The 11,457-nt window shown below is 42.1% G+C and overlaps 1 protein-coding gene across 1 annotated transcript in view; it reads left to right on the plus strand.

Moving 5' to 3' along the window:
• LOC116842696 (IQ and ubiquitin-like domain-containing protein) overlaps positions 1-3,363 on the plus strand; it is a 10,713-nt gene extending 7,350 nt beyond the window's left edge. Inside the window, exons 3-4 of the mRNA XM_032812258.1 lie at positions 277-980; positions 1,877-3,363. Of these exons, the coding sequence (XP_032668149.1) occupies positions 277-980; positions 1,877-2,442 (1,270 nt within the window). The 3' untranslated portion in view covers positions 2,443-3,363. The remainder of the gene's footprint in view (positions 1-276; positions 981-1,876) is intronic.
• Positions 3,364-11,457: the final 8,094 nt, after the last annotated feature.

Genomic DNA, 11,457 nt, shown 5'->3' on the forward strand with positions numbered 1-11,457 from the left:
TATATATATATATATATATATATATATATATATATATATATATGTATATAAAGTAACAATGTATTTTGGATGCAAAATTTATTTTAAATTAAATGAAGAGTCAGATTTCGGTTTGGTCGAGCAATTCACGTTTCTAAAATCTCAAAAGTGAAAGTCTAAATTTTCAGGATATTGATATATATGAAAGATAGAACTATTTATGAAAGACAGAATAATTTGTTTTCAATCGGTAATTTCAGTCTCCCAACGATTTCATAATAGACCCTTTGATCGCAGAACTCATCGAGCCAGAGCTCATCGATCGGCGGATAGAGAGACCAGTCTCCAAGCAGTGGAGGTTTGCCGAGATGACAAAGCGAAAGCAATGGGAACACGGACGGAACACTCCCAGGCGCTTAGCAGCTGTGCTGATTTCACGATACTGAATCGCAGGTCGCCACGAACGAGCACGGACTTCGAGTCGCTGCGGAATCTGCTGGACCGTTGGCGGATTTTCGAGACCGAGCGGGCGAGTCGCACACTTCTCGGTTCATCGAGGGTCGCTGCCTGCGGTTTGATCTTGTCCAAGGAAGTCGAACTGCTACGCGCCATGGATTCTATGAGGAGCGCCGTGCGCGTCAAGTGCAGGGAGCGGAAGCGCCGTAGGCTTTTGGATGAGCTGTCGAAACCGGTTGCCTGGCAGGATAGCCGTGGCCGACCTATCTTGGTGGACACTCTGCGCGTTCAACGAGCTCGCCAGCACAGGAACATGTATGCCTCGTTGGCCAACGAGAACCTGTCCGTGTCGGAGCGCGTTGATCTACTGCATGGTCTGAAGCGCGTTGCCGGCATGCACACGTGTAGCCAGTCGCTCGAGCTCGTTTACCTGGTCGATCAGGAGCTAGCGCTACTGACTTGCCGCGTGGACGCGACTAGACTCAACTGGCTGAGGAACAGGCTGAAGTTGAGCTTCCTTAAGTTGGCGCGGAACGCTTTGCAAGGTCTTTATCAAACCCTCGCACGTTCGTACTTATACCTACCGACGTAATCACCTGAAATTTTAGTCCTACTTTCGACCTGAACTTTCATCATCTGTATATTCTGAAGGATCTATGTTTAACACACATAGAAACTAAAGTTCTTAGTAAGTTGTTAGTAGCTTCTAAATAGGAGGAAACGCGTAACCTGCAGATTGTAGAAAGAGAATTTTTCGGCAAACCTACGAGTAGGTTGAATAAAATGAAAAGAAATTGATATAGATTTCAGAGTATCAAAGTTGGCGTTAGATGAAACATTGAGGTCGAAAGTAGAATCAAAATTTCGACTTGGGAATGTTCGCAACGATGTTTATTTGTTTGTTTGTTCGAAAAGAAATACTATCGTGTCAAGATATAACTGCCGTTATTTTGTTTGACTAACTTATTGACTTATATAATAAAATCACATGTACAGCATCGTAAAAGCCGATCAAAAGCGTATAGCGTATAGCGTTGCCTAAAGATTTATTGAATAATTTTACGCGACACTTGTCTCTCGGAAGTTTTCAAGTAAAATTCTGTTTTCTAATTATTTGACATTTTCAGACTTCGATCTTGTAAAATCAAGTAAAATTGAGTTAAATCAAATCAAGCAAAATTGAAAGCAAAATTCTCCATTTTCGAAGTTATCGGGTCGTTTTTATCCATAAAATAAAAAAATAAACTCAATATTTTTCAAAATATCTGACAAGCTTTACCTGTCTATCTATCTACATATCTATATTCGTTTCTAGATATCGGAACAAAAAACTTCCTGTGAGTCAGAATTGAATTGAAAATTGACATCTGTTGCACCTGTTGTTTCTAGTATACACTTCATACGTCCTAAGCGTTTAATTAATCATTTTTACCCCCCTCAGGGGACCTCGAGGAGGATTCACGATTCGGCTGGTTAGATGCAAGCATTACGCGACTCTGCAGGACCTGCGGCAAATTGCTGCCCTTGGAGAAATTTCCGCGAGAACGACGGCTGCGGTCGTCCTCCTGCGTTTACTGCACGTCAATGCGAACGCGACGGGAACCACGCGTGGTGTACGATCCTTACGAGAGGATGTTACGAGAAATCAGGCGCAGCGAGGCCAGAACAGGATGCTATGGCAGTCTGGCGTTCGTGGTCGGGGCTAAGGTCGTTTGTCGCCTGGTAAACGAGATTTGGCACGGCCAGTCCGGTATTTCCGAATGCGACGACCTCGACGAGCTGCGGCTGACGCGCTTCCGCCGCGAGCTCGAGTGGGCGCCGTGGAATTCTTTGTTGCTAACGAAAACCGAAGCCGTCGTTCACCACGAGATCACCGACATCGAGAGCTTCTACGACACGAAGCTACTGCGAAAGTTTCACACGAAAAATCTTCAGGCGAAAATGTGCTTCGAGTCGATTTCCGAAGCGCGCAGAAACATCGTCACGCCGTCTCCGATGGAAGATTAATTATTCTTTGCAAAGAAGGACCAAGGGAAAGGATTGAAATAATTAAAAATGAAAAGGGTCCATTGGACGATAGAAGTAGAGGCGCGATTGAGAGATGCTGAAAGTTCGCGGATGAAAAGATATTGCGGAGAAAAAAAGGGCAAGTCAGACCTGGAAATCTACCGCGAACATTATTCATCGTTGAATAGAGGAGAAGTTGCAAGGAGGTCATTAAATCGGACCGTTTGTGTCGCGAATGGCGCATTTCATACGACACCTGTCCGGATACTCCGCGCGCCTATAAGGTATCAAGAGTTCGTTGTGATTCCCGCAATCTTTACCCGCCGACTAACGCTCTGAGACCGCAGCTGTTTCCGTTTCGAGCATAGTGTGCGCGTTGTGGCGGTTTCACGAGAGAAATTCGCGAGTTGAAGGTCCCGTCCTAAGCCAATTACCAAGTTGCAGAGAAATGCGCCCACCTCCGGACGCCGTTCGCCCTGGCGGTAAGTTGGACGTCGGGGAAATACGTTGAGCTCGCGCATTATAGTCGCGTTGTCGCCGTTGTTTCTCGCGCTTTCCGTTCCCTTCGGGCGGACGGGTGGCTGGGCGAGCCCTGGTCACGTTGATAGCGCTAGTTAATCGCGTTACAGTTTATGAACTAAGTTTCTAGAGAAAAGCGGCGAAAGAGGCGCGCGACGAGCTTCGGCTCGGCTCGGCTCGGCTTGTCCGCTCGTATATTCAAATGACGGTCACATGAGATTTCAGTGTAATGTTTCTTTCTTCCGCCTTCTGGGATAAATAATTTCAGAATTTGCTCAAAATTTTAATAATAATAATAATGACACGGAAATACTCGCAAGTAATTGTTATCAAAAGGAAGAATTTTTTAAAGAATAATATACTACTGTGCCCAAAAAATAAGACCAATTTAAAATTTTTTTTTAAATCTTTATTTATTATTCCAAATCTATTTCGTCGCCTTCAAAGTAATCCCCCTCAGACACAATACACTTGTGCCAACGTTTTTTCCAACCCTCGAAACAGTTGTTAAAGTCGATTTCCGGAATGGCCTTCAAAGCTTTCTTCGATTCAGCTTGTATCTCTTCAATCGAGTCAAAACGGTGTCCCCGGTCTTTTGAGTTTAGGGAATAGCCAGAAGTCACACGGTGCTAAATCAGGTGAATATGGTGGTTTTGTGGAACGATATGGGTCGAATTTTTAACGAAATGGTCTCGAAGAACCAATGCAGTATGAGATGGTGGGTTTATATCTATCACTGCAGTGTGGGTTTATATGCATCACGTAATACGGTTTCCAACCGTAGGGTTGGAAAAAACGTTGGCATAAGTGCATTGTGTCTGAGGGGGATTACTTTGAAGGCGACGAAATAGATTTGGAATAATAAATAAAGATTTAAAAAAAAATTTTAAATTAGTCTTACTTTTTGGACACAGTAGTACATTGAATTTTTAAGTGTACATTTTTAGAAAGAAAAACATTGTCTTGGATTTGAATAAATTATGATATCCTGTTAATAGAATTTTGTGTCTCAAAAGTGTTGTTTCGAAATGCCGATAAAGGGAGAAAGCAAGGGAAACTGTGCAACGCTGAAATCGTGTCGTCTACGGAAAATAAAGTGTTATGGAAAGGTCGGCGATAAAAGCCACCCCGGTGTAGTAAAAGAAATAATAATGCAAAGACGGAGTGCTTGTGTGACAGGCCATTTCGCAACGGTATCCACATATGACGATGATAATTTTTATTTCTCTGCCTCGGGCATCCGCGCGTTCCGACCGGCGAATGCCTCCCCGGAGTAACGTTTAAAACGAACTTTCTTCGTGATAGCCGGGAAGAAATTCCGCTCGGATATTAAAGCTCCCGTGTCACATGTGTGCAGCTTTGAAGATTAGAGAACGCGCGAATGGTCGAATCTTAATTATGTACGCGCGCGCGCGCGTGCGCGACGAATTACGGATTTCATCAATAATAGAGATTCGAGTCTTAAAAAATTGTAGGTAATATCAAGAGCAACTACGGTTATCTAGATATTTTCTTCGTAGAATTAATGTAGCAAAATATCCAAGATAATCTCAATAATTTGAAACTAATAATCCTAATAATATAGCAAAATTTCTGAGAGAATTGTGTATAGTCGACGGCAAAAGGATCCCAATGAATTTCCTTTCGACGTGTCTTGAAACAGACGAAAATTGTGAGGACAATTTTGTCTTGTTCGAGAAATTCTCGAAAAAGTGTTTTCATTGGAAAATAAAGATTAAAAACCTTATAGCACACGGTATATTTTACTTGTTGTGAAAAATTTCTGTTTTTCTGGTATTTCTATTTTATCTTAACGTTTCGCGAGGAACATACGAATATATTGACGGACTCGCAGCGGTGCGCGTTTCCTCAGGCACATGGTACGAGCGAATCGAATATATGGCACGCATAATGATCCCCTGAGCGATATTATGTGTATGGTTCATCGGGAATACGAGGCGAGGCCGAGTCTTTCAATCAGCATTCAGTAGTTAACCGCAGATCAACAGATAATCGCATTAAACTTCGATCGCCGCTAATAAGTACCCGCACATCGTGAGCAATCCGCCATGTGAACCCGCTCACTGTGGGCGATCGGCACGTAGTCAATGGACAATCACGGTAGTCCCTGATGGATTCGTCATGATTAAATAGTGTGGAGGTCGCACGATGCATGGTCAGACGCGCGGCACTACCTCGGTAAGTAGTAAATGGACGTTTGCAGTCGGCTGCGATGGAGCGCCGCTTAAGTAGTGAAGCAACAGTTCTGGCCGGCCATGCTCGCGCTAAGAAACACGACTCTGTTCACGTGCACGTGCAGGTAAATGCGGTATTTCATGTAGTTGTTCGATGTAACGATAATAGCGAACAACTGCGATATAGCGAGCGTGTGCACGAATAATTCTATCGAATAATAATCGAAGCTTTCGATCGAACTGTCAAATTATTACGTTAAAAAGTTTGCGAAAACTCGATAAAATAGAACGATAATCCTCAATCTTTCTTGGTGAAACGGTAATCGGCATAATTGTCGTTTGTTAATGTACAATGAAAAGAGAACGGTACTCTCAAAATTTCTTGAAGTGAAATTTTATTCGAGGAAAGTAGAGTGACAGTCGTCGAGTCACTTGAATTCGAGTTATTTATTGTTCTTATAGAGTGAATTCTCCACTTCGTTGAGTGAATATTTTCCAATCGTTGAGTGAATATTTTTATTCGAAATTCAAGAGCGAAGCTGATGTATTCTATCGCCAGAGAAACATATTCACAACAATTGATTGAAACATCCGCTCACATGCCGAAATTCACTCCGATCTTGAGTATGAAACATGTACTCTTCGAGTTTTCATGTGGTTTCGAGTAACAGTATTCTCACTATTGCCTCGAGTGAAAGTACTGCCACTTTTCACTTCAAGAAATTTAGACAGTAAAGTGCCTGGCTTTTTCTCGAGGATTATAATAAAAAGAAAGGTAGCGTCCGATTGTGGGCGAATCGTACGAATTTTAACGCGTTAAGAAAGGCTCGTAATTCTCGTTGCTGTTAAGTCGAGTGGCCCATTCGGTTATATAAGCGAAGGATCGTTAAGTCTGTCGTTACGTTCCCGGAAACGAGCGTACTTTCGGCGGTTGCGGTATGGTGGCTTCTTACAAGTCGGAGCGACGGCCGCGGTTTTGCATCGAAATAAGGTTTCCGAGTTTAAATTAGAAAGGATCTGCCGTATCCCCTGCCCCTTCGTTCCCCCTTCGAAGGCGCGTGCGAAGCCGTCTATGCGCCTCTCACGGCTATAAATAAAGTCGATCTCAGCCACGATATAGACAGGGATATATCAATGTCTACGGGAGAGCAGGCTGCTTTAAATGCAAATGTGCAGCGCTTCTCCTGCGTTGGCATACCTCTCGATATCGATCGGAAGCAGCCGGCATTAATTCCTAATTATTGCCGCCGTAATCGCGCTCGTTCCGTTAAATTAGATAGCGCGTTCAAGCTCACTTTCAGACGATTTATAATTCGCGACAGATCTCTCGAAATTCTACTTGTAGTTTCACGTGACGTGTAGGTATCTATTTGCATTGATCTTCTAAAGTAACATCTCGAGTCGAAGTTTAGAATTTCGTGTAAGTTTCATGAGTGCTGATGTGTGTCTGTAAGGCCCACATTCATAGATATCGTCTGAAACTTGTCTCACGTGAAATACTCAGATTTTTGTTCAGAGTTAGATCCAAATTTTCAGTTGAGTTATATTATACATGTGGCATTTGTATCTATAATCGCGATTCAACACTGCAAAACTTTCATCTAACTCTGAATTTAAATCTGAGTGTCTCACTGGAGGCAAGTTTCAAATAATATCTAATAGTACAGACTCAACAATGCTCCTTGAGTCGCGAGAATCATTTTGGATGCATCAATGTTTCGTGGATTAATTTCAAAAAGCAGGAAACTGCAAAGAGTATAAACAGAATTTAAAAAATCCAATGTACGTTGAATTTTAAAGAAAAAATTATTTCCAACGTGGAAACTATTTGAAGACATACGCAAATGTTTCTCTCTCTTGCAAGTTTTATCTCTCATTTTCCTCAAAAGAGATTTTATGTAGACAGGATAGAAGTGATGTATTCAACTACTAATTGCGAAGTTCGTGCAAATTTCTAAGATCCGCCATCGCGAGAAGCGTAAAAGTTTGGACTGAAATGTACCTTCGCGCAAACAGCAGTCCATTATCTATTTTAGTTTGCAGGAGACAAATCGAAAGATTAGCATCCTCTTACGCGAAGGAGCGAAGGGAGGAGCGCATAAGAGCCGTTCGAAACTATCACGGACACCTGATAGAACGTTCGAATAAACAAATATCCCGAGCGACTGTGTCGGGACGCAGTCCCTCGAGTTTGAGCGACATTTCCGCCGCACGTCCAAGTCTCGAGAACCGATAGGAGCAAATTGAATTGCGAGAAGTTTTCCTTCATAGTCGCCGAACTTTGTTGTTATTCGAAATTATGAGAGCCCGCGGGATTCGGGAAACCGATGAATCGATGGCGGAAAATCAACGAGTCGTGGTGCCTGAATGTCGTTAAATCGTACAATCCTACGTGCATTTTTTCCGCAATAAAATGCACCCCGTTTCGCCGCAAATTCGCTTTATTCCGCGGCGGCGAAAATCAAGGAATTTGCCTCGCAAAATTAGCTTTTAGTTTAAACACCTGGCAACACATCGGCAAAACAAACCCGAACTTCACCTGCCGCCGGTACGTAGCCGCGGCAAAGATTGATGCGTTACACTTCAACTTCGCGCGTTTCTCGCTTTCCCGTTTGCACCGTGACTCGGAAATTCTTTCGCTCGGGAGAATGAAATTATCGCGTCGATATCTGAAATTTATTCCCGTTGATACTTCCGAGAGATATTGAACCGACGGCGAGCATCTGTCCGAATGCAAGAATGCCTCAAGTTTTTCGAATAATACGCCTGAGAGAAAACGCGCGAGCGTCTTAAGCGCAAAGTACACGAATGACGCGTTCATTGAAACGCGGATGATGTATATCTGAACATCTGAACAGCACTCTCGCGACAATATCGAATTAACATAATATTCAATTGATGCGGAAGACTTGTCATTCCTCTTTGTTGAGTTCAGGCTATTCTCAAGAAAATGTTTTCTGAAGATAACCAATTCAAAGGAAGAAAAGTAAACTGAGCGATCGTTCTCCTTAGCAGTAGAATGATATTTCTCTGTGTGTATATTTATTTAGCCAATTGTTCTGAGTTATCTTAATCGCCTTATCCTTAGTTTACTCGTTACAATTTCATACGATCAGTGTTGGTCAATATTGACCACGAATATCGCAGGAGACGTGTAAGATTTGTAAGGCCTACAATAAGCGTCGTAAGCCGTAAGATTGGTCAATTATAGACAATTATTTTTGTAAGAATCGACTATGATTGGCCAATTCTTACGACTTACAGTTTACAATATCTATTGTGAACCAGGCCTTAATGAGCACATCCTTATAAGCAAGCGACATCCTTATGGAGCCGAATAACTTCGCGTTGAAATTGAGGGAGACAGCCTCCACGAGAAACCTCTGCACAGGACGGGCATGTATTCCGCGCGGGACGCGTGTTGTCGAAAGCTTAAGGTTAATTAATGCGACGCGGGCGATTAATAACGAGCGTTCTCGATAGCGATTTCATTAATAATCCGGAGAACGCGCGAATCCGTCGAAAAGTGGCAGCGTCGCATAATTAACGCTCAGCAGCGACAATTAATAATCATCGCCCGAGCCCGGGCGATTTGTGTTTATTAGCAACGTCATCGACATTAGCGGCGCCACGTATCGATCATCTTGGCGCAAGCAGCGAAGGGCCGGACTCTCGCTATTGCTCCCGGCTGATATCCTGCCGTCGACATTCGATCAGACGTTTAAACGCCCGGCAAAATGTGCGACCGTCATCGTCGTCTGCTGCGATTTTGCGGAAACTTGCGTGGCGCGTCACGATAACGTGCGACGTTTTTCAAATGTCGTCACGCGGCGAAATGCGATATCGCTGTTAATTTGCGTAACAACGTTTCGGTGACACCGTGCCGCTCTCGTTCAGCCAACTCTGGAGCCGGCAGTTCGCGCGTGACAGTTTATTATTTCCACCGCATTTCCGAATTATTCCCAAATTATTCCCGAATGCAGAGAGAAAGACACTCTATTTTCGTGATGCTCGTTTCCCGCACCTGTATTCAGCGGCCAGTAACGTAATAATGAAGCTCATGGTAAAATAATAATAACGCATTAATTGTTTAATCTTTGCATAATCAGCCGCGATAACTCCATGAATAAGAGATAGTTTATCGTGCAGTCATTAAGTACTCTATATTGCGCGTTGCATCGTATTTTCAAAATTTTTATATTATTAAACTGTTATACCGTAACAGAGCATTCATTACCGAGCAGAAACTTTTTCAACGTTGCAATCATGTCATAAGCGACTGATGCAACACTTTTTTATATAAATGTCAGTCTTCCGGAAAAATTCTATCTGCATAACTATACGGAGAGAATATATTATATTTAGAGAAAGAAATAAGAACTCGCAAACGAAGATATCAATCAAAAAATAGGAAAAAGGGCAATTCGAGTTCAGGCACAGGACTAATAGTATTATGTACCATATGGGTAAAAAACCTTCCTTGTGTTAGGAAATCGTGTAATATTTATTGAACATGAATAATTAATATAAAACAACCATACGTTTCGGCTCAACCATGAACCCTCTTCAGTGATAATAAAAAACTCAAGGTTTACGACATGCATTACAATTAGTTAAAGACCTGCGTAACTTGACATGAATGTTAATCGCAATATTAAAGCTGACAAGACCGTTACCGAAATAATATTAAGTAGTTAATTAATATTGAGACGTCTGTAGACGTGGCGATGTTATCGTTGACAGGATAGGTTTACTTTTAGCTGAACTCAACAAAGTTATGACGGCTACTTCTCAATATTAATTAACTACTTAATACTATTTCGGTAACGGTCTTGTTAGCTTTAATATTGCGATTAACATTCATGTCAAGTTACGCAGGTCTTTAATTAATTGTAATGCGTTCGTGTCGTAAACCTTGAGTTTTTTATTATCACTGAAGAGGGTTCATGGTTGAGCCGAAACGTATGATTGTTTTATATTGATTATTCATATTCAATAAATATTACACGATTTCCTAACACAAGGAAGATTTTTTACCCATATGGTACATAGCACTATCAGTCCTGTGCTTGAACTCGAATTGCCCTTTTTCCTTTTTTTGATGGATAGAATATATTATAGTTTTTTTTTATATATAAATTTCTTTCAATTTTACTATGTTTCTCTTTAGTAGTGGAGAAATGAACGGTTAGGAAGGTCTATCTTGCTAAAAAAATTTGCCTAGAAACAACAAATTTTTTAATGGCACATTTCAGTTCTTAGAATTTGGATTTTCCTTGATAAGAAAATTCCATCGGCGATTTTCATTAGGAAATTCTCCTAGGAAGGTGTAGATATGGCGATTGATCAAGTGACATTTCTTCTGACGTAGTTATTATAGTTTTCTTTTATATATAAATTTCTTTCAATTTTACTATGTTTCTCTCTAGTAGTGGAGAAATGAACTGTTAGGAAGATCTATCTTGTTAAAAAAATTTGCCTAGAAACAGCAAATTTTTTAATGGCACATTTCAGTTCTTAGAATTTGGATTTTCCTTGATAAGAAAATTCCATCGGCGATTTTCATTAGGAAATTCTCCTAGGAAGGTGTAGATATGGCGATTGATCAAGTGACATTTCTTCTGACATTGCTTACATGTGCACGCTTACTTATGTGCTCATGAAGAATTACATGACCACATTACACATTACGATCGCGATGTTAATTATGTCGGGAGAAAGGGCAAGAGATAGAGGAAGGGAACCCCTCAATGTCGAGGGGATTCCATTCGCGGTTATGCCAGCGGATGCGGGCACGCGTTACACGGGCAGCGATCGCATAATAAGTATGGAAATTAATATCAAATCGCCGCGAGTATATACACCGGGAGGCCCGAAAACACGGCCACCGTGCCGACGGTGATTCATAACACGGCCGTCGCATAAATTGCGGGTGATATGTTGGCGCGCAATTAGGGTTTGCTAAATCGGCATTACTAATTAGATTCGGCGTACCGCCCGGTCGGTCGGCCGCCGCCGCCGCCGTCGCCGTCGCCTCTGCCGCCGCCATCGCCGCCACTGCCACTGCCGTAGAGGTACGTATAATTGATTCGAGTTTGAAATTAATCTATATATTCACCGCCGATGATAATCGATAATCGTTCGTGAGAGTCGTGAGAATGCGCTGCCAAGTCGACTCGGTCCGTATCGACATTCGTTAAGCTGGAGGTTCAGCTTCACGACGCTTACATTTTTCGCTGGCGGCGGATAAAGTGAGCCAACTTGGAAGCAAGATGAAAAATTGACTGTTTTGATAGAAAAA

This window comes from Odontomachus brunneus, unplaced genomic scaffold (genome assembly GCF_010583005.1).
Source record: "Odontomachus brunneus isolate Ranch 3 - 2012 unplaced genomic scaffold, Obru_v1 Obru_scaffold_026, whole genome shotgun sequence".
Taxonomy (NCBI): domain Eukaryota; kingdom Metazoa; phylum Arthropoda; class Insecta; order Hymenoptera; family Formicidae; genus Odontomachus; species Odontomachus brunneus.